At 54.1% G+C, this 27,343-nt stretch overlaps 3 protein-coding genes across 4 annotated transcripts; 2 read left to right on the top strand and 1 right to left on the bottom strand.

Moving 5' to 3' along the window:
• The first annotated feature begins 1,199 nt into the window (after positions 1 to 1,199).
• Positions 1,200 to 5,592, top strand: SHMT1 (serine hydroxymethyltransferase 1). The gene is made up of 11 exons (XM_058815825.1): positions 1,200 to 1,317; positions 1,593 to 1,738; positions 2,036 to 2,151; positions 2,242 to 2,402; positions 2,553 to 2,634; positions 2,847 to 3,059; positions 3,294 to 3,410; positions 3,748 to 3,870; positions 4,020 to 4,136; positions 4,249 to 4,359; positions 4,728 to 5,592. Exons 1-11 carry the CDS (start codon positions 1,225 to 1,227, stop codon positions 4,895 to 4,897), a joined length of 1,449 nt encoding a protein of 482 aa, XP_058671808.1. The 5' UTR covers positions 1,200 to 1,224; the 3' UTR covers positions 4,898 to 5,592.
• On the bottom strand, positions 5,552 to 14,468 carry SMCR8 (SMCR8-C9orf72 complex subunit). Of its 2 annotated transcripts, XR_009275432.1 has the most exons (3): positions 12,091 to 14,468; positions 7,590 to 10,181; positions 5,552 to 7,249 (listed from the first exon to the last, which is right to left on the bottom strand). XR_009275432.1 is itself a non-coding variant. In XM_058815824.1 (2 exons), the coding sequence occupies exons 1-2, from the start codon at positions 14,436 to 14,438 to the stop codon at positions 9,728 to 9,730; spliced, it is 2,802 nt and encodes a 933-aa protein (XP_058671807.1). In that variant the 5' UTR covers positions 14,439 to 14,468; the 3' UTR covers positions 5,552 to 9,727. The 2 variants fall into 2 exon arrangements, 1 of the variants encoding a protein (XP_058671807.1); XM_058815824.1 differs by having other exon boundaries at positions 5,552 to 10,181.
• Positions 14,469 to 14,880: 412 nt separating this feature from the next.
• On the top strand, positions 14,881 to 26,170 carry TOP3A (DNA topoisomerase III alpha). The gene is made up of 20 exons (XM_058816085.1): positions 14,881 to 14,919; positions 15,492 to 15,763; positions 17,041 to 17,100; positions 17,626 to 17,699; positions 18,320 to 18,395; positions 18,921 to 19,029; positions 19,497 to 19,640; positions 20,127 to 20,297; positions 20,510 to 20,610; positions 20,744 to 20,818; positions 20,933 to 21,015; positions 21,135 to 21,342; positions 21,504 to 21,689; positions 21,855 to 21,984; positions 22,311 to 22,424; positions 22,504 to 22,669; positions 23,059 to 23,202; positions 23,479 to 23,601; positions 23,814 to 24,544; positions 25,462 to 26,170. The coding sequence occupies exons 2-20, from the start codon at positions 15,584 to 15,586 to the stop codon at positions 25,638 to 25,640; spliced, it is 3,054 nt and encodes a 1,017-aa protein (XP_058672068.1). The 5' UTR covers positions 14,881 to 14,919; positions 15,492 to 15,583; the 3' UTR covers positions 25,641 to 26,170.
• The last annotated feature ends 1,173 nt before the right edge of the window (positions 26,171 to 27,343 follow it).

The following is a 27,343-nucleotide window of genomic DNA, read 5'->3' as shown; positions in this document are numbered from 1 at the left end:
GGGCGGGGCCCGGCCGGGCTATGGTAGCGCGCGGGCTTTGGCGCGGTAGCGGAATCGGGAGCGGGTAAGGACCGGGACCGGGACCGGGACCGGGACACGATCGGGGTTTGCGGGTGGGCAGAGCAGGGCCGGGGCACGGCAGCCCGCTGCGGGGGACAGCGCCGGTCCCACCACTCGGGGCAGGGCAGAGGGGCGCGCCACCAGGCTCGCGGGATGTGGGAGGTGATGGAGTCGGGATACAGGGGGTGCAGATCTAGGTGGAGACAGAGCTTCGGGGATGGAGTTCCCCAGGTGAGGTGCCAGGTGTGGGGGAGGTCTCATCCTGACTGGGAATGGCAGCTCTGTCCCTCTGTGCAGTGCGTGCTGCAGCACCCTGGGCTGGGGGACATGCAGCACCTGCGTCCTGCTCAGAGCCACAGCACTGCCCCTCGCAGCCTTTGCTCAGCCCAGCCTCTCCGGCCGTGAGGATTCCCACCCTACCAGTGAGGCCTGGGCTTGGGCCAGAGCATGGCTGAGCATCCCTGCCCAGCAGGGGCGGCGTGAATGGACTTTGGCAGCTTGGCACAAGGAAACCGCGTGGGATTGCTTAATAACCTGCTCACGGACCTTCACCCGTCCTTGGGGGTTAATGAGTAAAAAGATGGATTGGTTTTCTGCCAAGGCAGCAGCTAGGCTGTTACTCCTTCCCCAAAAGCAGCATCAGCTGGGCCAGAGGGCTCCTGCCAGGCCTGGGCATCCCCCATGCCATGGGACCCAGCAGAGGCAGAGCTGCTGCCTCTCAGGGCCTCTCAGCTCCACAGGATGCTGCAATCAGGGTTTGGGGCAGGATTCTGACCTGCTGGGGTTTTGCCCAAGAGAAAGCAGCCAAGAGGTTCAAGCATGCTGGGCATCACAGCCTGTGTTAAACTGAGATCTGTGGGTACGAGCACTTCACTGCCCTTGAAATTAAACATCAGGCACTGCCGAGCTGGGCAGGGGGAGCTCAGGGAGGGGTGGTGATGGGAGAGCATCAGACATTATCAAAGCACAGGAATTAACAAACTGATCTTAAATCAGCAGGGGAAGCCTGTGTGTTTTCCTCACCCATCAGCCTGTGGCTGTTCCCAGGGAATACGTGGGATGGCAGCAGGCAGCACTCAGGGAGATGTGGGGACACCCAGCCCTGCTGCCATCCCACAGACTCCCTGCTCCCCTGGCAGGTGACTCAGAGCCAGCAGCAGCACCATGGCGAGCTCAGCACAGGGCCTGCCCAGCGCCGAGCTCTGGGCCTCCCATAACAAGATGGTGATGGAGCCGCTGGACACCAACGACCCCGAGGTGAGAGCCCCTTCCTGGCTCCTGCCCAGCTGCCTCATTATCTCTCAGCCAGCCATGGGGATGCTGACCTGGTCAAGCCAAGGACGTGGCAGGGTCCAAGGCTGAGCTGCTGGAGCCCATCCATCCTCTGTGCCCTCTGTGGCTGGTAGGGATCAGCTGCACCAAGAAGGGATCACATCTCTGTTCTCCAGCACCTTTCCAAGCCCTGTTCCTGTGGTGGAACGTCCACATCTCTGTGCAGAGATGGCTGAGGCCATTTCTCTCCTCTCCCAAAGGTGCACAGCATCATCAAGAAGGAGAAGCAGCGGCAGAGGTTGGGGCTGGAGTTAATTGCATCGGAGAACTTTGCAAGCCGAGCAGTCCTGGAGGCCCTGGGATCCTGCATGAACAACAAATACTCTGAGGGTTACCCAGGACAGAGGTATGGGGCTGGGCTAAGGCCCACCAACCCAAACCCTGGCAGGGTGGGAGAGGAACCCCCCATCCTGCCAGGCCTCCCCTCAGAGGGGGCAGCAGGGTCCTTGTGCTGGCAGCCAGGCTCTTCCAGGACAGGCTCTGACCTTCTCAGCCTCTGTCCTTGGCCACACACAGGGCAGTCTCAGCAGGGTCACATCTGCTGTGGCTGCACAAAAGGGGCATCACCCCAGTGTGTCCCCAGCCTGGTCACAGGGCCTGTTCTGAGTCCTGAGTTTGGTTTTATCCTTGTCCTGCACTGCAGGTACTACGGTGGGACGGAGTTTGTTGACGAGCTGGAGAGGCTGTGCCAGAAGCGAGCCCTGCAGGCTTACCGGCTCGACCCCCAGAAGTGGGGAGTCAATGTCCAGCCCTACTCAGGTATTGGGGTGCTCAGGAGAGTCAGGGCAGTTTGCCCAGGCCCCTGTGTGCCCCAGCATTCATAACCAGCTCAGTGCACTCTCTCTGCAGGGTCACCTGCAAACTTTGCAGTGTACACGGCCCTGGTGGAGCCCCATGGCAGGATCATGGGGCTGGACCTGCCCGATGGTGGCCACCTCACCCACGGCTTCATGACAGACAAGAAGAAGATCTCTGCCACCTCTGTCTTCTTCGAGTCCATGCCCTACAAGGTAGGGAGCTGCTCCAGCCAGAGCCAGGATGCACCTATCATAAGTATTGGTGCCTCAAAGTGAAAAGTGCCAGGCCTCCCTCCTGCAGGACAGCACTGCAGCTGATCTTCACCACAGCGAGGTGGCTGAACCCTCCTCTTCCTCTCCCAGGTCAACCCCAAGACTGGTTACATCGACTATGACAAGCTGGAGGAGAATGCCCGGCTCTTCCACCCCAAGCTGATCATAGCAGGTAAGGGTCACACCTGTACCAACCTCCCTGGTGGCACAACCGGGATGGGGGTGCCAGGAGGAAACCTCCAACAACACAACCAACCTGCAAGGAGCTTGTGCACTGTGCTTGTGTACAGCCTGCTGGGCTGTCTGCACTGCAGGCCTGCTCCTGGGGCTGTGCCAGGGTGCTGCACATCTGCTCCTGTCCCCTGCTCACCGCTGTCCCCACAGGTGTCAGCTGCTACTCGCGGAACCTGGACTACGCCCGCATGCGGAAGATCGCGGATGACAACGGGGCGTTCCTGATGGCAGACATGGCGCACATCAGCGGGCTGGTGGCTGCCGGCGTGGTGCCCTCGCCCTTCGAGCACTGCGACATCGTCTCCACCACCACCCACAAGACCCTGCGGGGCTGCAGGGCCGGAATGATCTTCTACCGCAAAGGTGCCCGGGGTGCCGGGAGGAACGCTGCAGGCTAACGCTGCTTCCTGCTCTAACTGGGAACGAGGGAGGGCAGAAACATCCCAGGAGTGCCTGGGGAGCTTCCCTGGCCTAACCCTGGCTCAGATTTGAAGAGCAACAACCCCTGTGCCTGCTGTGAGCAGCCAGGGGGTGAAAGCAGCTCGTGGGAGAAGGGTGGCTGTGCTGCCTTGTCACCATGTCCTCCCTGTCTCACAGGCACCCGCAGCGTGGACCCCAAGACAGGCAAGGAGACCCTCTACAACCTGGAGAGCCTCATCAACCAGGCAGTGTTCCCAGGGCTGCAGGGAGGCCCACACAACCACGCCATTGCAGGTATGCAGCCAGGCTGGCTGCCAGCTCCAGCACGTCAGAGGGAGCTGGCAAAGGGCTCCTGGCAGGGCTCTGACCCCCAGCAGCAGCACAGGAGGCTCCAGCTGCCCTACAGAGCTCACAGACTGGGGACACTGTGGCAAAAGGCAGCTGGTGATCCAGCATTGCCCAAGGAGTGACCAAGCCAGTCCTGTCCTGTGTTTTGGCTCATGGCTCATGCCATGTTGGGGCAAAGGAAGGATCATTCATTCATTCATTCAGCTCCTGTATGGCTTCTGCTGGCAGTGCCATTGCTGATGGGAGCCCCCCAAATCTGACCCTGGCCTGCCTCTATCCACAGGGATTGCCGTGGCACTGCATCAGGCCATGACACCCGAGTTCAAGGCTTACCAGCAGCAGGTGGTGGCCAACTGCAAGGCACTCTCATCAGCACTGATGGAGATGGGCTACGACATTGTCACAGGTGAGGACACGTCTTGGCAGTGGGATGGGGCAGCTCTTCAAGGACACCATGGCAGGGCTCTGTTGGCACAATTCCTCACCCTCTGTTAGATCTCAAGTCTTCTTTTGCTGAAGCACTTCCTCAATCCCACCAAAGCCCTGTCTTTGCAGGGGGCTCTGACAATCACCTGATCCTGGTGGACCTGCGCAGCAAAGGCACAGACGGCGGCCGGGCCGAGCGGGTGCTGGAGCTCTGCTCCATTGCCTGCAACAAGAACACGTGCCCTGGTGAGGGATCCCACAAGCTCTGCCAGCCCCTGCTCAGCCCCAGGAGCCAGGCTGGATGCCCACAGGTAGTTTCAGTGCCAGGTTGGGTCACGGGTGCCTCGTTGTGCTGCAGGTGATGTCAGTGCCCTGCGGCCCAGCGGCCTCCGCTTTGGGACGCCAGCTCTGACCTCGCGCGGCTTCCGGCAGGACGATTTCCGCAAGGTGGCCCAGTACATCCACAAAGGTGAGCTGGGGATGGGGAGCCTCAGCTCCAGCTCCAGCCTGGATCAGGGCAGCTCCCCCGTGTGAGGAGGCACCAGCTGGCAAGGGAGCACACCCAGCAATGAGGAATAACCATCCTACCTCCACATCTGGATGTGAGGGAGGGCATCTGGTCACAGCTGGGGCCAGCCAAACTCTTCCCCACTGCAGGGAGTCCCTCTCGCAGTTCTCTCCGTTGTCCTCAGGAGTTCCAAGTTGTTTCCCTGGGCATCAAGTCCCTGAGATGGGAAGGAGGGAGAGAGCAGGGCTGTGTCCCGGGGGCAGCAGGGCTGGGAGAGCCCTGGGCTGCAGCAGCTGTGATGGCTGACACAGACATCTCTGTCCTGGCAGGGATTGAGCTGGCTCTGCGTGTGCAGAAGGACATGAGCCCCAAGGCCACGTTGAAGGAATTCAAGGACAAGTTGGAGGACCCAAAATACCGTGGGGAGCTGAAGGCACTGAAGGAAGAGGTGGAAGCCTTTGCAGCCACATTCCCGCTGCCAGGGTTGCCTGTCCTGTAAGGGGACACAGCCATGGCCGCTCCTGGAGCCACAGGAGCACCCAGGATCATGGCACACCCCCAATCCCCAGCCTGACACCAACACCCCAGTGCCTTCTTCCAGCCCTTCCCTGTGGAGCTGCAGCAGCAGCTCCTCCTTTGTCTCTTACTCCCCTTTCCCCTCCCATGTGGGGCACAGGGACCCCATGAGTACAACCCCTATGGGGACACCAGCCCTGCACCACAGTGTCACCGAGCACCAGGTCACCCTCACTCACCCCATGGTGCCATCCAGCTCCTGCTGGCTGTGGAGCAGCAGATGAGATGTAGGCTGGTCTGTCCACATTCCCTGGACACCCTGCCCATGGCAGTGTGAGGGACAGGGGCTCCAGCTGCACAGGAACCTCACAGCCACTAAAAGTCCCCCTGGTTTCAGCCTCGAGGATTCCCCTTCATCCTGTGTGCCTTGCCACCTCCACAGGCTACGACAGGGCCAAGCCTTGTCCTGAACATCCCTCCTGGGATCACCATCCATCCTAACCAGGTCCTCCAGTATTTTCTCAGACCCCTTGGCACAAAGCTTAGGTTGAACCATTTTTTAATAAGCACGGTAAAATTAAGAATTGAACCACAACAAATGACAAGAATTATAAGCTTTAAAAAATACGACCAATTTTTTTTTTTTTTTTTTTTTTTTTGTATTTCAAAAATATCTGAACCCAAATAAATATTTTTTTTAAAAGTACATTTCTCAGACTAGTCATTTGGTGTTAACATCAGTTAAACTCTTGTGCAGTGACACTTACAGCACGACACTAAGACATGCTTGGGTTTCTCCCGGTCACACTCGCCCTAACTACTGACGCAAGCATTCGGCACGCACAGGCACACACACGGAACTCAACATGCAGGAATAGGATACAGTGCTTTTAAAATAAGATGAGAATTCATCACAGCCTCCTGGCAGCCTTCAGAGGCAGCTCCAAGCCCAGCCCCATCCCCGTGGCAGCAGCCATGCTGCCGGCAGGACCGGGTACCCTGCTGCTGCCTTCCAGTGAAATCCATCCCAGGGAGCAGGTGCTGGGGGTTTGTGACCCCTCCAATGCTGGGGTGCAGTTTGGTGCTCTGACATTGTGCTCTGATGCAGTGGTTCTCCTGCAGCCTGGGCAGCTCCCTGAATTCCCTCAGACCCTGTTACAGGAGCCTCCTCACTGTGCTGCTGCAAGCCCTGGGTCCTGCCCAGCTCCTGCAATCTGCAGGGTGGGCTGGCTCCCACCACCAGACCAGGGGCTCAGGACCCTCACACTCAATAAAACCCAAAGAATTGGCCTGGGGGCACAGAGCCATCAGCTCCCACCCTGGAGTGCCTCCCCACCCTCACACCACGGTGAATATTGCTAGAGTATAGGCAGCTCTGTGGAGCTGCTCAGAAGTGATTGCTATCAGATGAGAGGAAATCTGAGCACTGTTCTCTGAGAAATGAAACCTTTGTAGGGTTAAGATCACCTACAGCTATGGCTGAGCCTCCTGGGCTGGGGGCTGGAAGCAGGGGGGGCTAGTGGGGAGCAGAGCAGGGGCTGGCAGCTGGGAAGAGCAGGAGCGGGGAACGGGAGCCCTCCCTCCTGGCCGGGAGAGGCTTCTGCTCTGATGAATTCTGATCAGTGAACACCTCCCCTCCCTGGCAGCCGGGGGAGCCAGCGGGGCCATGTGGGAGGGAGTGGGGACATGCTGGGTGGCAGCACTCACAGAAGCAGGGGACACGGCCATGCAGGGCACCGCTGGCTCTGGCAGCTGAACGGCTGGTGAGGGTGGCACTGCCACTGCCAGAACCCCCCTGCTCCTCGGGGAAGGATGGCTCAGGCAAGATATAACACACACGTCATGGCAGGAGCTGTCAGTGCAAGTGGTTTGTTGTTAGTCTGTGAATATCAGAAACTGGTGAGGTGCCACACCAGAGATGGGGGAAGTCCTAAAGTGCCAATACAGGATCTGCACTGTACAGCAGCAGAACAGAGACATTACAGAGGAAAGAGGAACTCAGCTCCCAGACACCAGCTGCCCTCAGAATCCCCCCAGTTTCTGCCACCACAAGCAGAGAGGGCTCCAAACGCCCAGAGGTGCCACAATCTGGTGTCAACTCCCCTTTTCCAGTCCAAGTTCAGAGGTTACACTGCTGAGAGGAGCACAAGCACTCCAGGGCGTGTTTCTCCACAGCTCCCAGTTGCAAATAATCCCAGAGCTCCTGTTGGGAATTAGAGATGTTCCAGCCCCCGGGGCATCCTCCCCAGTCAGAGCTGCTTGGTGGCAGAGAGGTGAAGCAGGTCAGACAGGTGGCAGTGCAAGTATTGCTCAACACAGCCTTGAGTATCAGATACTGCAGGTTGGACAGAGGGAGCAAGAGGTGAGTTATTTCTCAATTTATGAGCACGGCTGAACACCACAGGTTGAAACCACTGTGACTAAAATGAGCCACCACGAATCATCCCTCCCACTCCGTGCTGGAGGAAGACGTGTGAGTGAGTCAGCAGGAAAAAAGTCTGTCTGTCTGTCCTTCCCTCCCTCCTCAAACCCAAACAGCACTGGCTGGTTTCCCAGCAGGAAACAAGCTCCTGGTTTGAGCCCTGCTCCAGTGCTCCAGAGCAGGCTGCTGGGAGCTTTCATCTGCCCAGTGTCACCTGCATTACTCATCTCCCTCCTCCCCCAGGGAATCTCACCTCAGCTTTAGTGTGGAAGTTTGGGTGTGCATGAATCAATCAGGGGCACCTTGAGGCACCTCAGGAAGCAGAAAATTGGATGGACACAGAGCCTTTCACCAGCAGACTCAGCTCACATGAGACAGGAGGGCACAGGCAGGACAGGAGAAGGCTTTGAACACACTGTAAAGATGAGAAGCTCACCTTCAGCAAAGGCCACACCACCCTGCTTCCAGCCACAACCTCAAAACACCATCACAACAACCCCTGACCCTGGAAATCCCTCTGGAGAGAACCACGAGGCCAACTTGGCTGAGCCACCACAAACAGCAATAACCTTAAAAACACCTTTCTGCTCTGTTGGTTTGTACCCCAGAGAGCCTTTCCAGGGGAGAGGAGGAGGTGGCACAATGCTGAGGCACTGATGCTGGTGCAAAATGACAGCCTCCCCAAGGAGCCTCCCTGCCTCCAGACAGGGCTTTGGAGGAGTGCAGGTCTCACAGCAAGTCCCAGTGGGGTCTAAGCCACGCTGGGGAACCCCAGGCTGTACACAGAAACCTCCCAGGCTCAGAAGGAAGATCACATTCACCTCCAAAGCTGCCTCACATTATCACCATAAACAGAAGTTTAAAAAAAACCCAACAAACCAAAGAACAGATCAGCTCTTGTATGATGTCAGCTGCTCTCACCCCATAATCAGCATTAAAAAGAATTAAAACCAAGATTAGCTTTCCTAGAAAGACTTTTCTTACTTGGAAGTACCTTGGGAGCTGCTGCTGCCCATGGCACTGGGCAGAGCAGCCCAGGATCACCCATAAGACTCCAGAGGGAAGTGCTGTGCCTGGGCACAAAGCTTTGGGCACTGACAGGAACCACCTGGGATTGTCACCACGTTGTTGGCACCTCCTTTATGGCACAGAAACTTTGAAAGGAAAAGTTCTCAGTGCCCAGGCTCAGGGAGCAGCAGTTCTGCCCCATCCAGAGCCACCCAGGAGCCCTGGGAGAGGTAGTCAGGACATGACAATGGCTCAGCCAGGAGCAGCAGGCAGCAATGCCAGCTCTGTTTTACCACAAAGCACAAATGCCAACTCCCCAACAAAATAAAATTAAGTAAAATAAAATAAACTATTATGGATAAAACACAGAATCCAGTACATTCATCCCCGATCTCTCCTGAGCACTTGCCCCTCACCAGCCTGTGCTAACAGCCTGCTGTCTCACAGTGTGGCTCCAGCTGAATCACATCATTCCTCCACCACAAAAAGCACCTAAAAGCAGGGCCCTCACCCTCCTTCAGTTCCCTTCTGCCTTTAAACCTTTAAAAAGCCACCCCCGACCTCACACGCTCTGAGCATTCCCAGTGTCCCTAAGGATGCACAGTCCCCCTGCAGCCTGAGGATGATGCCCAGGCTCCCTGCACACCCAGCAGATGGGGTGTGACAAATGAACAAGGCACAGTGCTCTACATTCGCAGCAGCCGGCGCCTCGGGGCTCACCAGCCTTAGGAACTGCTTCCACCTTCCTGATTTTAACCACGCTGGGAAAGCCTTTCTGGAGAGAAGCAGGTGTGCCTCCACTGTGCCCCCACTCACCCAGGGACAGCCTATCCTGGGAAGTGCCCAGAAACTCAGTGCAGGAAGGGACAGCACCCACTGTGGCTGTGCACAGAGCTGTGAGCTGCTGCCCTGCCAGGGGGCTCTGAGCTACACTCCCATGACAGTCACATTGGGGGATACAAAACTTCACATGGCCTTTACACCTCTGGTCACAGCCCTGGCTCCATGAAGGGACTGACAGTGCTCAGGGTTCTGACAGAAGCACGCACTGTGCTATGTGGGGGGCTGCACACTGGTCAGTACTGATCCCCGAGATCACCTCCCCTCATGCCGTAACCCCCAGGATGCTGCTGTGATCCACTTTAACAGTGCCCCTTCTAACATTTACAGAGTGCCTGATGGTTTATGTGATGGAACACCTACGCTTTTGGCTACAGGGAACACCCAGAAATCCAGAAATCCACACCCACAGCCCCAGATTTCTGTGGAGCAGACACCAACACCTGGGCCCCTTCCCCACGTGTGAGAGCTGCTGCAGACAGCAATGCCAAGCACGGATGAGCTCTGTCAGACCCTGCACGTGGGCACAGGGCCTGTGCAAAGCTAGATTTTGTACAAAAAGCTGGGCACATAGTCAAATCTGAGCAGGGGGTTCCCCCCCTGCCCCGGTTCCTGAATGTAGTGCAGCTTCAGCAGCTCGGCCAAGTACTGCACGATTTTGACATCCTCATTGGCAAGGCCCAGCTGAAGCTTTAGGAAGTTCATCCTGCGACTCACGACGGATTCCTCCGGTTCCCTTTCGCTGATGGGGAGGTGCAAATGGTGGCAGAAGGTGAAGAGGAAGGCTTTGGAGCACAGCTGGGTGAGGATGCTCTGCACGTGCATGTAGTAGGTGCTGCCCCGCTTGATCTGGGTGCGGTGGTCGGCCAGCCTGGCCACCACGCTGCCCTTGTACAGGGGGCACCGCAGGGTCTTGCTGTCGGCGTCCAGGATGCTCAGGTAGCGGCTGTAGCGGCTCAGGGCGTGCAGCACGTTCACCCCGCCAGGGGACACTGCCCTGCAACGGCAGCACACAGGTCAGGGCTGCAGGGCAGCCACAAGGAAGCAGCACGCGGTGTCCGTGCCCTGTATGAGCTAATGGAAGATCTCTGGGGGTGAATAAAGCCTAAAGGGGGGACAAACTGGCTCTAAAGAAACCTCAATTCCCTGGATTCCCGCATGCCCTGATCTGTACTGTGCATGCTGCAGCATAAACCACCACACTTCTGTCAGCTCCCTCTCTCAGTGACATGCAGAGGAACCCACAGGACATGTCTGGTGAGCGGACACATTTTACAGCAGCTGGGAGCCTCCCAATATCACTCAGAAACCCAAAGTATCCCCTCTTTCCAAGAGCTCCCCCCAAATCCCCTTGGAATGGAGCTGCTCTGAGCTGCTCCTGAGTGCAGCAGAACCTTCTGAATTTCCTAAAAGACAGAACCATCCTTAACCCACAACATTTCCTGGCTGAGCCTATTTGTCGCTCAGGTGCAAACCCCCAGCTCACAAGGATGCAATTACCCACCAAGCTTAACCTAATGGTATTGAAATGCAAATGAGCAGCCTACGCACACCCTTCAGCTCCTCCATGCTTTGTGCTGACAGCTGCTGGGCCGAGATACAGCTCCCAGCCTCTAACTGGGAGCCCTAACTGGTGTAGGGGCTGCCCCAGTGCCCAGGCAGCACCTGGCCATAGGAGACACTGGATCCTCACTGGAATAAATAGTTCAGCCTCTGAATTCCTTCCCAGAGCCTTTCTACAAATGGTTTGTGGAGAGCAGCCACATTAAACTGAGCACTTAATTAACATTCCACAGAGGAGAGCTGAAATGACTGACACATGTTACAGGCAGCTCTTAAATAAAGATTTCTGTTTATAAAAATGGCATCTAACCACAAACACTGAGCAACGAGTAAACACTTGGGGTTTTTAAAAACCTCCCTGACAGACAGAGAGCTTGTGAGCAGCTGCTGGCAGAGCTGTCATCCTGCCTCACAAGCATAGAAATGAGAGCAAACTCACAGTTTTGGATAATTTCCCCCAGCAATACAATACTCTGCAGCTCAGCAAGCAGGTTTCTGTGTTTTAATTTTCCTGCTGTTTACAAACACTCCTGCAGGAGCTGTTCCAGCCTGGCTCTGAGCACTGTCTGCCACTCTGACTCATGTTTTCCACGCTGGCCATTCCCTGCCATACCTGCACCCAAAGCACAGAACACATCCTGGAACACACCAAAAAATCCTTTTCATCAACAAGGGCAGGGCCCTCGAGTTGAGCAAACATTCTTTGCTAGTATGAGCTAATATGTGAAGCCACAGCTCAGGACTGGGTGTTGGGAAGGGGCACTTGTTTTTGGGACAGCTCTCACCCTAAGCAGAGGTTTCCTGCAATCCCAACACTGCTCCTGCACAGCTCCAGGGACCTTTCTTCCTCACCAGCACAGCCTGAGGTGCTGCACTCCAATTCTGACCTACAGATCTCATCACTTCTTCAATAGGCTCCAGAACGTGAAGAAGGCTCCTCCCCTCCAGCACAGCACCATCTACCCCAAAATTCCAGCTAGAAATGTGAGAAGAGTTCCAGCAGGAGATGGCAAAGCAGAGCACACAAGGAACTCCAGGAACTTAGATCAGATCATCCAGGAACCCAGCAGGACTCAGATGTTTGCTCTCTGCTTTGCCAGGCAAAAACCTCCTGGCCAAGTAACTCACCTGAGGCAGGCAGCAAGTGCCCAGCAGATGTTTTAAAGATTAACTCTCAAGCGAGGCTGGATACAGGGATAAATCTACTCCTTTTCCTACCAGCAGAAATTTGTGGCAGCTACGTTGTTAATTAAGAGACCTCCCCTTCACACCCATTGCCCTCTGAGATGAAGCTCTTACCACACACCTCAACCCTACTAAAGCAATGAGACCCTTTCATTTACCTCTGCAGTCCAATCAACTTCCACTTCTGGAAATCCACCAGGTGCAGAGCGGAGGTGACCCAGTGCTTCACGGGCTTGGCGTACCCACCGCAGCTGGGCACGAAGATGGAGAGCGCCGTCACCAGCCTCTTGACCATGGCCTCGTCCTCTCCCAGCACCACCAGGGTCCTGCCGCTGAGCAGGGAGTAGATGGCGGGGTGGGCAAAGGGGTACTGGCGGATGAAGCGCAGCGCGTTCTGCCCGGCCCTCTTCCTGTGCCTGTCCGCGGCCGCCGCGCACGCCGGCTGCGCCGGGGACGGGGTCCTGTCGGAGCACGTGGAGGCGGCGCTGCTGATGAGGCTGGTGGAGTCCGAGCACTCGTCCAGGCTGCTCTTACTCACCTCCCTGCTGCCCGTCAGGCGGCGCGAGTCGGGCTCGTAGGGCAGGAGCCCCCCCGAGAGGGCCTGGTGGGAGGGGAAGCCCCCGCGCAGCCCCTGCTCGGCCGGGCCCCGGTAGGGCTGCGGCGGGATCCGCACCACGCCGTCCTCCTCGCACGGCCTCTGCCCCAGCTGCTCGGCCAGCGGCTCCAGGAAACTGGGGCTCTCCTTCCCGATACAACAGGCAGCATCCACCTGCACTAAGCTCTCCTGCTTCGAGACGTCGTCCTGCCCGTCGTGCGCGCCCGGGTTGGCTCTGGGGGTGAAGCGAAGGCCTCCCTCGTCATCATCCGCGTAGGGCTCCTCGTTAATGGCACTTGGGTAGCTGGCTTTGAAGTCCTCTGGGATGAGGGCCTCGGAGGGACACGTGCTGAGCACCTCGATGCTGTCCTCGCTGACCGTGCGCCGGCTGCCCACCTTGCTGCGGCCGGCCTGGGGGCTGGCCATAGCGGGCAGGCTGGCCTGGCTCTCCGACTTGGTCAGCCCAGAGCCCGACTTCTCCGTGCCCAGCACCTCAATGCTCTCCCCGCTGCTGATGCTGCCTTTGATATCTGCATCCAGATAGTCCAGGTTCTCCTGCTGCTCAGACATCACCGACTCAGACATCTTGGGTTCTTCAGAGTCTTCCATCTCCTGCTCCATCTTGATGGGCACACACTCCACACTGGATTTGTAGGAGCCCAGGCTGATGACCACTTTGGGAGCAAGGGACTCTTCCAAACACTTTTCATCCATGGCATCTTGGCCGAGCCCCTGGCAGCCTCTGTACTGTTTTTCAGGAGGTTTTCCATCCAGGAAAGACACATCCTCAAAGAGGAAGTTGGTGACACTCTGCTGCTTGAGGAGAGCCCGGCTGATCTGCTCTGTCAGGAGGTAACAAACATCTCCTCGAAAAGTCCTCTCGATATGGTGCAACTGGTCAAGGGTCTGGGTGAAAAAATAAACATCACAGAGCTCCTCCAGCGTCTTCAGCTTCTTGTCAAAGCACTTGGCAGACTTGGCTTTGATGAGTTTGGGGGTGTAGGATGGCACGTGGGTGTAAAGGTGAGTCTCACCAGGCTCAGAGGCAGTCGGGTCCTGATCATGGCTGCCCGCATCAGCCCGGTCCAGGGCACACTCTGGCTCGTAGGGGTGGAATTCAGAGTCCTTCAGCTTCCTGTAGGGATACGACCGGATTTGCCTCAGCAGGTCTTGGTGCTCTATGATTGACTTTTCCACACTGGCCAGCTCGTTGGCCTTCTCAATGGCCTGGGTTGTGTAGTACCCCTTGTCGTTGGCTTTCTTCTGCTGCTCAGTCTCGTTGTGCAGGACGGTCCTGGTGTAGTCAAGGTCTTTCAGTTTCTTTTCCAGCTCGTTGGCAAACGCTTTCCGGTTCCCCGTCTTCAGGCATTCGGAGGCTTTGGAGAACTCGGTGGAAAGTTCCTGAAACTGCTGCATGATTTTGTGCTCGTCAGCAGAAATGTAGGCCATGCAGAAGGGCCTCACAAAGCCCCTGGCTTCCAGGTCATACAGGGTCAAGTGGTGCACGTAGGCAAAGGCCCCTTCCTTGGAGTCCCCCAGCACCACCTTGGAATCCTCCACAAAGTTCAGCTTCGGGTAGGCAGAGCCGGGAGGGTGCCCCACGAAGGATGCCTGGTAGTCCACAGACATGATCCGCAGGGAAAAGTAATTGAGATCGAAGGTGCCCGACACTTTGGCGTCATCGGGGATGGTCAGGAGGGGCTGGGGCCCCACTTGCTCCGAGAACTCGGAGATGAGGATGAAGTCCCGGGTGAACTTGGAGCCGGCGACCTTGGCCCAGGGGTTGGCGCCCTGGCCGGAGAAGGGGAACAGCGGCACCGAGTACTCCTCGGGCAGGGGCGGCTCGCGGTACAGATCATCCTCCAGCTCCTCCTCCCTGGTGAAGGCCACCACGTCAGGGGCGCTGATCATATTTCCCGCAAGACGGGACCGACATGGAGCAGCGACGCGTCCCCGGTCCCCCCGCCACCGCCGGGCCCCGCGGGAGGCGCCGGCGCAGCCCCGGCCCGGCCCCGCCGCTGCCGCAGCCCCGTGTCCCCCTCACGCCGCCGCCATGGCCGGAGCCGCCGCCTCCTCACGGACCCGCAGCCATCTTGGAGTCACATGACGCGCGGCCTCTGACCCCGCCGGCAGGAAGCGACGCCACCACCTCCTCCTCCTCCTCTTCCTCAGCTGGAGTTGTTTATATTTACCGTCGTCGCTTTTTGTCGTTACCGACCGTGGGACGCGCCCAGCGGTGGCGGGAAAGGGTGAAAACCGAGGCGGAGCGCCGGCGGGAGGGGCGCCGCGGAGCATCTCGGGAGTTGTAGTTCCGTGGCGCCGCCGCGGCTGCGCTTTACGGCAGGACGTGACGGTGAGGGAGAGCGACAGCGGAGCGCGGGAGGTCTGGGAGGTGAGGGGGGAACGGAGAGAAAAGGGCGAAAGGAAAGAGAAAGGGAAAGGGACAGCCCGAGGGGGAATCGGGGGTGGCGAGGGGGCTGCGCTGCCCTGGATAAGGGACAGCTCCAGGGGGATATCGGGGGTGATGAGGGAACTGCGCTGCCCCCGGTAAGGGACAGCCCGAGAGGAAGCAGGGATGGCGACGGGACTGCGCTGCCCCCGATAAGGGACAGCTCCAGGGGGGGATCGGGAGTGATGAGGGGACTGCGCTACTCCGGTAAGGGACAGCCCGAGGGGGGAAACGAGGGTGATGAGGGGACTGCACTGCCCTGGGTAAGGGACAGCCCGAGAGGGAGCAGGGATGATGAGGGGGCTGCGCTGTCCCCGGTAAGGGAGAGCCCAAGGGGGGATCGGGGGTGACGAGGGGACTGCGCTGCCGTAGATAAGACACAGGACCAAGGGACGGGCTGCGGGACCCCCGACAGCTGTGCCTGCAGGGGAGGCTGCCCTTGGTGGCCCCTTCTCCATCCCCGAGGGGCTGCCCCGAGCCTCCCGGTGACCCCGGCGCTCTCTCCATCCCAGCAGCACCGGCCCGGGACGCGGAGCAGCAGCAGCAGCAGCAGCAGCAGCAGCAGCAGCAGCAGCAGCAGCAGCATGCCCTGGCCTCAGCCCCTGTGATGAACGTGTCCGTGCAGCTGCTCCGCAGGGCCAGCATGCTGCCCCAGCCCTGGCGCTGCTTCTCGCGGGCCGCGGAGGAGGTGGCGCTGCAGAGGATCCGCAAGGTGCTGTGCGTGGCCGAGAAGAACGATGCTGCCCGGGGCATCGCCGAGCTGCTCTCCAACAGGAGGATGCGGCGGGTAGGAACGGCCCGGCCACACCGTGCTGCCCCCTGGGGCACGGAGACAGGGGTGGGGCGGGTTTGTGTTGTGTATGGCAGCTCCAGCACTCTCAGCAGAGCTTGGCATGGCCACTTCACATCAGCACATGGCACACTTGGTACTGGTTTTGTCCCTGGACACACGAGGGTACAAGAATGTTCTGTGGACAAACATCACTGGCCCGAATGTATTTGGGAGTCCCAGGTCCTTGTGGGTTAAGCAGAGTGGGTATTCAGCTCCCTCTGCCTTCCCATGGTGAGAGCTCCCTGGGTCCTTCCTGACAAGGGCTTCAGAAATGGACACCATCCATTGGCATGCATCTCCCTGTCTAAAAGCAGCACTTCTGCAGCACCAGCAGTGTCAGGGGTTTACTGGAGGTCACCAAATAAAGCAAAAACAGGCTGTAGTTTGGAGAACTAAAATTCAATTATTTCTACTCTCTGCTGCTCTGGTAACAGTTTGCATAATCACTTCCTGTTTCCAAACTAAAGAATTTCTAAACCAAGGTGCTCCTAGACCAGAATCAGAGGTTGAAAAAGACCTCTGAGATTATTGAGTCCAGCCCATGATCCCCACCTTGGCACCCAGACCAGAGCACTGAGTGCCACATGCAGCTGTTCCTTGAACACCTCTGGCGGGGGGGTGACTCCACCACTTCCCTGGGCACTTGCAATGCTTGGTAACCCTTTCCATGAAGAAATTCTTCCTGATGTCCAGCCTAAACCTTCCCTGGGACAGCCTGAGGTTGTTCCCTCTCACCTTGTCACCTGGCAAAAGAGGCTGACCCCCACATGGTTCCAACCCCCTTTATTTGATTAAGAGGTGTTATTGAGAACCTGGGTGCTGACAGTGCCAATCAAGACATCATCCTGCTTCTGTGAAAAAAGCAGTAAATACACAATCTAGAAACTTCCATGGGTCCCAGTTAGGTGGGAGGTATCCTTGGGGACACTGCTTGTCACTTGGAACAAGATAGGAGTTTCTAAAAACTGGCCAGCCCCATTAAATAAATCAGTTCCTCATTATTCATGAGGAGATAACCCTGGCACCACCTTCAGGAATGGTTTAAAATCTTCTTACCTTGGGAATCACCATTTCAGTGCCTCCATAAATGATACAGGAGATTTCCATCCCAGTGTGGACAAAGTGGGGCAGGATGGATTTGTTTCCTGTTAAAAATTTTAATTAAAAAAAAAAATTAAAAATTTGTGTCCTGTGAAAATCCAGAAACTCAGGAATTCTCCTTTTCCTTCCAGCGAGAAGGGTTTTCCAAGTTCAACAAAATCTATGAATATGACTACCAGATGTTTGGCCAGGTAAGAGTTCTCTCTCCATCTGCTGCTGGATTAATGAAGTACAAATACTAATTAATAAAAGCCATTTCTCAGGAGTTAAAAAATACGGGGATGTTCTGCCCAAAGATGAGAAAAAGTCAGATGTTGTTTCCTTTGCTCCACCACCTGTTTTGTTGCTCTAAATCTTTTAACTTTCTGGTTTTATGTCAGTCAAAAATACGTTGCTGTTTAGAATTGGGAGCTTCCTACAAAAATTGAGGATAAGGCCATGGATAGAGCTTGTTATGATGGTTGCTCCATCCCTGGAAGTGTTCCAGGCCAGGTTGGATGGGGCTTGGAGCAGCCTGGGACAGTGGAAGGTGTCCCTGCCATGGCAGGGGGTGACACTGCATGAGTTTTAAGGTCCCTCCCAACCTAAACAATTCTGGGATTAACAGGAGAAAGGTGTCACTAATCATTTAAACTGAGAACCAAAGGGGGATTTTGGGGCTGTGGGTAGTTTTTGGTGAGTGATGGGCACTAATTTCCTTGCTGTGTCTCTTGCAGAACGTTACCATGGTGATGACATCCGTGTCAGGACATTTACTGGCTCATGATTTTATCATGCCATTTCGCAAATGGTTGGTACCTCGTGTCCCTGGCAGGGAGGGGAAGGGCTCTGTCACCTCCTGGCCCTCACAGGAGGGGCTCTGTCACCTCCTGGCCCTCACAGGAAGGACCTGTCACCTCCTGTTCCCATCCTTGACACTGCAAGCTCAAAGACAAAGGAGCAGGGAGGGACTCAGAGCAGGGTGATGAATTCCAAATTTTATAGAAAGTAGCCAAAATATTGTTTCAAATTCCCGTCTTCAAAGTGCTAAAAGCCCCTGAAGACATAATACTGGTTAAAATACATCAAGGCAGACACAGGGAATTAAACTGACTCCAAAATGGGATGGTTTTGTGTTCTTTGTTCAGCTGGGAGCTGTTCTGGGAAGCAAGGTGCTTTCCCTGCCTTACCTCCTTTTGTACTCTGGGCTTCAGACAGGACAAACTGCTTGTTGCCTTCCAGATTTGCTGTTTTCTCTGGCTGATTTTTCATTCTGCTGCTTTTAAATGTTACTCAGCATTTCATTTCTGTTGTCTGAAACAAGGCCTGTAATAAAATACATTAATTCCAGTACTCAGAGAGCACCAGTTAGTGTCTCACAAGTGTTTTAGTTTATATGATGCACACACACATTTCTCCTCTGTTTTCCAGGCATAGCTGCAACCCTTTAGCTCTTTTTGATGCTGAAATTGAGAAGTATTGCCCTGAAAATTACCTGGATATCAAGGTACATAATGGTTAAGACTTTGAAACTGAGCTCTGGGGTTGGCTCAACAAATCTTGTCCCAGACAGAGGGATGATCTTACCTTTGTCCTTAACATCCACATTTCTGCAGTTTAGCAGATTGCTCCTACATTTTCTAGGACTGTATATGCTGTTCATTTGTGGCACTGAAACTCTTGTTCATGTACAAGTAGTGCAGTGAAAGAACAGCTAAAAATAGAAATGTTTTTTTCCAACAAGGTGGAATTGATGATTGTGTCTCAGTTCTACAGAAAAAGACATTTTTAGAAAACAGATTGTGGCACAACCTGCTCCAAGCCAAACTTTTTAACAGAATTAGATGTAAATAAATGACTCAATTCTTTTAAAAGCTGCCTGATCTCCCGAGACACACAATTACAAAATGTTATTGCAACAACCCATCTCCATGGATACACATTGCACTTGGTGTTCAGTGAGTCATTCTGAAATGAAATGACAGAGCAAGTGGCCTGGAATGTTCTCCCTGTGTTGTTTTTCTCCTCTCAGAGAACCCTTGAACGAGAAATCCAGCAGTGCCAAGCCCTGGTGATCTGGACTGACTGCGACCGAGAAGGAGAGAACATTGGCTTTGAGATCATCCACGTGTGCAGAGCTGGTGTGTAGAGCATCTCCATCCACTCTGATTCCATTAATGGTTTAACAACTCCTTCAGCAGAGGAAAATTCTCAGTTTTATTGTGTCCAGGTTAAATGCTGGCTAATTCTAATAAGGTGGCCATGCTAGGCCAGAAATGCATCCAGCTGTTGGAACACTGTAGAATCAGTTGAGAGCATGCTCTCTTAAGCACTCTGACTCAGAGCAGGGTGATGACTTCCGAATTTTATAGAAAATAGCCAAAGTATTGTTTCAAATTCCTGTCTTCAGAGTGCCAAAGCCCCCTGAAGACGTAACACTGGTTAAAATACATCAAGGCAGACACAGGGAATTAAACTGACTCCAAAATGGTTTTGTGTTCTTTGTAGCTGTTTGGTAGATGGTTTTGTGTTCTTTATAAGTGTTTATCAGCTGCTCCTTTCTGTTGGTGATGGAGTCCCTGTGATTTCTCTGTGTGTGTGTGTGCAGTAAAGCCAAACCTGCAGGTGTTCCGAGCACGGTTCTCTGAGATCACCCCTCACGCTGTCAGGGCAGCCTGTGAGAACCTCACCCAGCCCGACCAGAGAACCAGCGACGCCGTGGACGTCAGGCAGGAGCTGGACCTCAGGATAGGCACGTAAACATCTCTTACTGGAACCTCAGCTCAAGGCAGAAATGCCCTGTGTAGTCTCTTGAAACTGATTTTTAGATCAGATATGACTAAAAGACATCTCATGTTTTACTGGGAGTGTGCTCTTTGAATCAGAGCATCATCAACTCCCAAGAGCGAATCCGACCTGTGACTGATCCCCTCCTGTAAACCAGAGTCCTGAATGCCACATCCAGTTGTTTCTTGAACATCTTCAGGGATGGTGACTCCACCACCTCCCTGGGCAGTCCATTCCAATGTTTAAAAGCCTCTTCTGTGAAGAAAATCCTCCTGAAAAGAGGAAATTTCTCCTTAAAGCAAATATTAAATTTATAGGTCATGCAGCACTGACAAGCTTCTTCAACTGAGTATTATAAAATTAATGCTCAGAATATTAAAAATATTTGAAGTACTGTGATTATCACTCAGCTTTGTTATATTCAGTTGTGGTGCCTATTTTGTTCCCTCAGGTGCTGCCTTCACCAGATTCCAGACACTGAGGCTGCGGAAGATCTTCCCTGATATTTTAGCAGATCAGCTGATCAGCTATGGCAGCTGCCAGTTCCCCACACTGGGATTTGTAGTTGAACGCTTCAAAGCCATCCAGGCTTTTGTTCCTGAAGCCTTCTACAAAATTAAAGGTATATTTGGGGAAACACTCCTGGGCTCCATCTTCAAGGGTTTGATGTGGATAAAAAGGAAAAACATTGGAGCAACTGACACAAAAACACTCCGGAGATAATTTCCTCTTCCTCTGCCATGAACACTGAGCAAAGAGGGAAGGTTTCCAAGCTCCTTTGTGGTATTTCCATTTTGTGGCTCCTGCATCAGCCAGCTCTGTTGTCCCTCACAGTGACCCACGACCATGAGGATGGCAGCGTGGTCTTCAACTGGAAGAGGAACCGGCTCTTCAATCACACGGCCTGCCTGGTCCTTTACCAGATGTGTATGGAGGTAGGAAAGCTTGTAAATAGTTGCATAATCCAGATTCAGCCAAACATTCCCTGTATCTGTCTTGCTCAAGACTTTTAAAGAACAGTTTGTGTAAACTCCTGAAGGATATGTGGGTTTTGCTTACTCTGTTTAGGATCCGGTAGCGACTGTTGTTGATGTTGTGAGCAAGCCAAAGAGCAAATGGAGGCCCCTGCCCCTGGACACTGTGGTATGTTTGAACTCTGGGTAGGGTTTCTCTGAAAAGAGCTTTGAACAGATGTTTTACTCACTGCTTTGAATTATCCACTAATACTTTCGGGTTTTCTGGCTCTTCCCAATGCAGGAACTGGAAAAATTGGCTTCCCGCAAACTGAAAATAAATGCAAAGGAAACAATGACAATAGCAGAAAAACTCTATACTAAAGGGTAAGAAAGCAAGACTTGGCTTGGTAAACTTAATTCTTCTAAAACTAAATGGCCTTTTGTTAGAAATGGGAAGGATCTTGGAGCAACTCTCAAATTGCTCTCCTGTCTTTCTTCTCAAGGTTCATTAGTTACCCTCGAACTGAGACCAACATTTTCCCCAAGGAGCTGAACCTGTCTGCCTTGGTAGAACAGCAAACACGGGACCCAAACTGGGGAGGGTTTGCACAGAGGATTTTGGATGAGGGTGGGCCAACTCCTCGGAGTGGAACCAAATCTGATCAGGCTCACCCTCCCATTCACCCCACAAAATATGCCAGCAACCTGCAGGTGGGTGTAACCAGAGGGAACTGGATGGGTTGTGTTGCTTAATAAATAAAGATAAAATCTTAACGTGATCATTAGCACAAAATCCTCACCTGAGACCCCACTGATTTGTGATGTCTTGTTAATCTGGGAGGACACTCACCCTTCTCACTGGTTGATCTCAGGGCAATGAGCAGAGACTCTACGAGTTCATCGTGCGCCACTTCCTGGCTTGCTGCTCTCAAGATGCCAAAGGACAGGAAACAACTGTGGAGATCGACATTGCCAACGAGCAATTCATTGCTCAAGGACTCATGATCCTGGCCAGAAATTACCTGGAAGTGTATCCTTATGACAAGTGGAGTGATAAGGTAATCCCCTTGAGTAACATAAGTGGGAGAGGCTGAAGTAGCACTTCACTGCCAACTTTAGATCTCTCTGCACAGCATCTTTTGACCATTTCTGGCTGTTTGGCTCAGAGCCTTTGTCCTGAATGGACCAGGAAGCAGTTTCAAAGAGACTCTCCTTCTCTCCAGGTTATCCCTCTGTATCATAAAGGGTCTCGTTTTCAGCCCACCACGGTGGAGATGGTGGATGGGGAAACCAGTCCTCCCCTGCTCCTCACAGAAGCAGATCTCATTGCTCTCATGGAAAAACACGGCATTGGTCAGTACTGGGCAGCGTGGCCTATTGCTCTTGGCAGAGGGAATTCTCCCCAGGGAATTCTCCAAATGTTGCTGTAGATAAGAAATTACTTAAATGTACAGAAAAAAGGGAAATAAAGGGCAAAGTCCAAACATCCTCAGGAGCCTCCAGTACCCAGGGAGGGGGGAAATTTTGGGTTCAGGGTGTGCTGCCAGCACCTTGCTGGCCTCAGGGCCAGCAGGGCACAAGGGCAGTGCTGCTCCTCACCACAAGTTATTTCCTTGTTTCTGGGCATAGGGGAAATCACTTCTTGCCTCTTGGTTTGGCTGACATCTCTCTGCTTCCAGGGACTGATGCCACCCACGCCGAGCACATCGAGACAATCAAGACGCGCATGTACGTGGGGCTGACGGCAGATCAGCGCTTCCTGCCCGGCCAGCTGGGCATGGGGCTGGTGGAAGGTGAGCAGAGAGCCCTCACAAAGGTGCCAGAGGCCTTACTGGCTCCTTCCTTTCACTCACCATTCCACATATTCCTCAGGCTATGATTCCATGGGCTACGAGATGTCCAAGCCTGACCTTCGAGCTGAGCTGGAGGCTGATCTAAAATTGATCTGTGAGGGGAAGAAAGACAAATCTGTAGTGTTGCAGCAGCAGGTCCAGAAGTACAAGCAAGTCTTCATTGAAGCTGTGGCCAGAGCCAACAAGTGAGTCCTCTCTTTGCCCTCTTCCTTCTGCTTTGTTTTGCTGGGAGGTGCTTGCTGATCTTCTGGGGCTCAGCCTGGAGTGGGGGATCCTGTCACACTCTTTCCCTGGAGCTCTGCCCCCCATGTTATGGTATTTGTGTGGGAAAGGATGACTCAAAGCCTGGCATGCTGTCAGGAGTTCCTCCCAGCCAAGGGTTTAAACCAGGATGAGCAGTTAAGATTAAATTTGGGGATGGCAACATGACCTCTGATGTTGTACCCACACCTTTCCTGTTCCAGAAACGTGGTGCTGAGTCAATGTGCTCGTGGAGGAGCTCAGAGGGGCTGTGTGGGGGGCAGCAGGCTCTGAGTCACTGCAGCACCTGATTGCTCTGCTCATTTCTTTACAGGTTGGACCAGGCCCTGGCTCAGTATCTGGGAGAAGCTGCAGAAGTTCCAGAGCAGGATGAGGTGTACCCAGCCACGCCCCTTTCTGTTCGGAAATGTCCCCAGTGCAACAGTGACATGGTCCTGAAGACCAGGAAGAACGGCGGGTTGGTGACCTTCCCTCTTGTAGCCTCCTGTGTTGGTTTGTGTTTCTCCAGGCTTTCATTTTTACCTCCTTTGGTGAAAGCTTGGAAACCTTGGGCTGCAGCTTGCTGACTCCACCAGCTACATGAGCTGTGTGGACTCAGCTGAATCTCTTCTCAGGTATTTCCCCTGTAAAATTGCAGTTTTGACAATTTTTGATGGCTGAGAAGACACGAGAAGGGATCCCCAACTGTCTTGAGTTTGCCTCTTCCTCATCCAGTGCCTTTGTGCCTCGGCAGGTTCTACCTCAGCTGCATGGGCTATCCAGCCTGTAAAACTGCAGTCTGGTTCCCTGATTTCGTGGTGGATGTGACCAGGGATGACAGCATCTGTGATGTGTGTAAACCCCATCCAGTTCACAGGTAGGTCATGCTACTTCCATGGGCTAGGATGGGCAACCATTTTCCATTCCAGTCTTGGAAAGCTGGGGCAGCACTTGGCTTGGGGATGGAAAGAAGAGGGCTTGGGGAAACTGGCCTCCATATAGCAGAGTCAAAACAATAAATAAAAGCCCAAGTATAAATTGAGGTCTGTTGATGAGAAACTGGGAGACTGACTCTTCCTTTCCCTGCAGACTGAAGTTTAAATTCAAGAAGGGCAGTGTTCCCCCTGTGATGCCCCTGGAGTTCGTTGGCTGCATTGGAGGCTGTGATGAGATGCTGAAAGAGCTTTTGGACCTCAAGTACTTGCACAGATCATCCCAACCTGCACCATCCACCCCCCAACCCGGGCACCACCTGCAGGCCAACCACTCCCTGAACAGATCCAGCAGCGAGACCAGGCAAGCCAGGGGGACCTCAAACCAGGCACGGGGACACCTGCTCTCCATCAACTCCTCCAGGACCCCCAGGGCTGCTCCTCCAGCTGCTCCTCCAGCTGCTGCAGACGATGGCAATGCTGTGGTGTGCAACTGTGGCAGCGAGGCGCTGCTGCTGACCGTGCGCAAGGACGGCCCCAACAAGGGCCGCCAGTTCTACAAGTGCGGCTCCGGCTCCTGCAACTTCTTCCTCTGGGCTGACGAGCAGCCACAGGACAGAGGCAGCTCCACGCCGCTCCAGCCCGCTGCTGGAAGGACCCCAGCAGGATTCCAGAGGCCAGGAGGAGGCAGGGAGCCCCTGGGAAGCAGCAGCTGGGACACTGGAGGTGGCAGTGGTGGTGGCACGGTGTGCATGTGTGACCAGCCCGCGGTGACGCGCACCGTGCAGAAGGACGGCCCCAACAAGGGGAGGCAGTTCCACACCTGCCCCAAGCCCCGCGAGCAGCAGTGTGGCTTCTTCCAGTGGGCAGATGAGAACGTGGCACCAGGTATGGCTGGGCTGGGGGCACACTGCATGGCTGCAGGCTGTTCTTCAGCTGAGCAGAACAAGGAGATGCTGGAGAGGGTCCAGGGCAGGCCACAAAGGTGGTGGGGGCTCTGAAGCATCTTTCTGGCTGAGGGAGCTGAGCCTGTTTAGTCTAGAGAAGAGAAGACTGAGAGGGGATCTCATTAATGCTTGTAAATATCTCAGGGAAGGATGGTGCCAGGCTTGTTTTGGTGACAGGATGAGGAGCAATGGCCAGAAACTAAAACACAAGAAGTTTGGCCTCAAAATGAGGAAGAACTGCTTTACGTTAAAGGTGGCAGAGCTCTGGAGCAGCTGCCCAGGGAGGTGACAGAGTGACCCTCTCTGGAGACATTCAAACCTACCTGGCATGCCAGGGAAACTGTGCTGCTCTCTCTGCCCCAGTTTGGGGGTACAGGGAAAGGGCAAGTCATTCTGGAGCTTTGATCAGAGATGAAACTGTGTAGAAAGATGCCAAAAAGAAAAATAACGACAAAACAAGGGTGCAAAAGAGAGAGAACTGACAAAAAGGGACATAACCAGGTACAGAGGGGGAGATGTGGTCTGTGAGAGATCTCCCTCCTCAGACATTGAGCCTGAAGGGGTAAAATCAAACTTTCAAGACTACTTAGACCCCAAGTTCTTCTCTGCCATGTTTTGTTTCTGCTTCAGCTGCAGACCAGAGCATCCAAGCAGGCAGATCAGCTTCCCCTGTGCTGTTCCCACAGGTCTCTAATGCTGCAAGACAAATGGGTAACATTTCACTGTTCAGACAAGTCTGAAGCAAATGCAGGTTCAGGAATAATCAGAGAATCTTTGATCTGCTATTTTGAACTTACCTTGTGTTTCTCACCTATTTATGTTTTCAAAGACCCTTAAATTCAAGTTGTTTATCTCTAGGCCCTTCTGGAGATGACTCTTTGAACCACTTTGGCAGCAATGGATACTCCAGAGGCTTGGGAAGCAAGGCCAAGAGACCAGGAAATCTCACCTCAGTATCTGCTGCCAAGAAGCCACGGACCTGCAGCATTTGCCACCAGCCTGGGCACACGAGGAAAACCTGTCCTCTGAACCACTGAGCTGGGATGGAGCTCTGAGAGCCTGCAAGGACCAGGAATGTGAACTCTGCACAAGGAACTGGACTTTGGGAACAAGCCCCTTGAGTGATTTTTGGAGGGGCTGGCTGCAGGCTGCTCCTGCCAAGGGATGCCATTTGTTTCAGCAAGGGTTCAACCAGCTTGGAAAAGTGGTTCCACTGCCAGGTTTTGTTTCCAGCTGCTCTTCTGCTGAGCAGTTTGGGAAGGTCTGAACATTTCAAGGAAGCACTTGGAAGCTGAGTCTGTGGAGAAAACTGCACTGCATCATCCCCTGCACCATCCTGGTGTTGTTCCTGGCCTCTCCACGCAGGGAAAAGCTGGATCAGACACCAGGGCTGCCAAGCTCTGCTCAGGCCCTGCCTTTCCACAGTGTGGAATTTAAGTTCCCTTCTCAGTTGATGTTATCTGAGCAACATTCCCCTTATTGTCACCCTTACCTGGGTTGTGAAGGAGGGTCAGGTGCAGAGGAGCAGGATCTGGTGCTGGCCTTGGGAGGAGCTCAGCTGCAGTGCTCAGGAAAAGCCTTCATTTTAGATGGTTCCTGAATTTGAAGGCAAGTTCTTCCTCAAACTTTGAGACATGCCTTTGTGATGCTGCTAGCTGATGAAAGTTATTTTTGTCAAACTAAATGAGTTTCTTATTAAAATATTATTTAAATTTTAAATTTGATGCAGTGACACCTTAGCTTTCCCTGATTATTTCTTCCTACATCAAATAGTGAAGCTTTTACTGTGAAAGCATCCAGCCAAATCTTGCTCTTTCCAATCACTGGAACAATAGAGGAGCTTTCTTGGCAGAAACTCCCCACAGCAATTTAGAAGTGAGCTACAAAGAGATGGGAAAAAGTTTTTATCTCACCAGCTGCATCTGCTGATCTGGGACAGACAGACAGAGCTGGCTGAGCTGAAGAGAAGCTCTGTTTTCCTGTTCTGGGTTCAGACTGAACTCCCTGGGAAGCCAGGCTGCCTCTTCCCTCGCTGCTGGGGCTTCCTCTGTTCATCAAAGGAGGGAATCTGCAGGATTGCTGTGTGCTCTGCTGCCAGGAGCTCCAGTGCTGCTCAGGGTCCTGCACAGAGCAGTTCCTGGGGCCAGCACTGAGGGGATGGGCTGGAGCCCTTGGAGGGCAGCTGGAAGCAGAGCCCACAGCTCTGAAAGAGAGCCTGAACCCCTGCAGCAGTCCATTGCTGTCAGGCCTAAATCCATGCAGACAGCCAGGAGAATTTGGGTTGCATTTCCCTGTAGCCCTCACTCCCACCATCAACAGCCGTGGCCTAAAAATACCAACATGACAAGGTTTGGAATGCAGTCACTGAGCCAAGGCAGGGCAGCAGCCTGGCCAGACACCTTGGAATGGCAGCAGCTGTGCAGGACACAGGGAGAGGTTAAACCTTGCTGCTGGATCAGCCAGGAGCAGCTTTAGGAGTCTCAGCCTGGGCAATGCTCAGCTGAGCCCTGTAAGTGGTACAAGCTCAGTGTCCAGACACCTCCCACACTGCAGCCAGGCACTCTGTGGGTTCAGGGCTTTGGAAGAGGAGGAGGAGGATGAGGAAGACTGTGCAGGATGGGATCTAACCATCACCAAGCTCTCCAGGACATGCCCTAGGTCGTTCCCAGGAAGGCCACACAGCTGAGGAGTCACTTCAACCCTTAGCAGAGGAAAGGAGACAAAGGAGAGCTGACAGCAG

Source organism: Ammospiza caudacuta, chromosome 17 (assembly GCF_027887145.1).
Source record: "Ammospiza caudacuta isolate bAmmCau1 chromosome 17, bAmmCau1.pri, whole genome shotgun sequence".
Taxonomy (NCBI): domain Eukaryota; kingdom Metazoa; phylum Chordata; class Aves; order Passeriformes; family Passerellidae; genus Ammospiza; species Ammospiza caudacuta.
The sequence above is the reverse complement of the archived record's forward strand: the minus strand, read 5'-3'. Positions and strand labels throughout refer to the sequence as shown.

Excerpts from the sequence above, each read along its gene's own strand:
- SMCR8 (XM_058815824.1), bottom strand. The coding sequence starts at position 14,438 with ATGATCAGCGCCCCTGACGTGGTGGCCTTCACCAGGGAGGAGGAGCTG. Across the intron at positions 10,182-12,090 it reads AAGTTGATTGGACTGCAGAG|GGCAGTGTCCCCTGGCGGGG; the intron begins GTAAATGAAAGG and ends CTGCCGTTGCAG.
- SHMT1 (XM_058815825.1), top strand. The coding sequence starts at position 1,225 with ATGGCGAGCTCAGCACAGGGCCTGCCCAGCGCCGAGCTCTGGGCCTCC. Across the intron at positions 2,152-2,241 it reads CAATGTCCAGCCCTACTCAG|GGTCACCTGCAAACTTTGCA; the intron begins GTATTGGGGTGC and ends CTCTCTCTGCAG. Across the intron at positions 3,060-3,293 it reads AATGATCTTCTACCGCAAAG|GCACCCGCAGCGTGGACCCC; the intron begins GTGCCCGGGGTG and ends CCTGTCTCACAG.
- TOP3A (XM_058816085.1), top strand. The coding sequence starts at position 15,584 with ATGAACGTGTCCGTGCAGCTGCTCCGCAGGGCCAGCATGCTGCCCCAG. Across the intron at positions 20,819-20,932 it reads CCCTGCCCCTGGACACTGTG|GAACTGGAAAAATTGGCTTC; the intron begins GTATGTTTGAAC and ends TTCCCAATGCAG. Across the intron at positions 22,670-23,058 it reads GCTGTGGCCAGAGCCAACAA|GTTGGACCAGGCCCTGGCTC; the intron begins GTGAGTCCTCTC and ends ATTTCTTTACAG.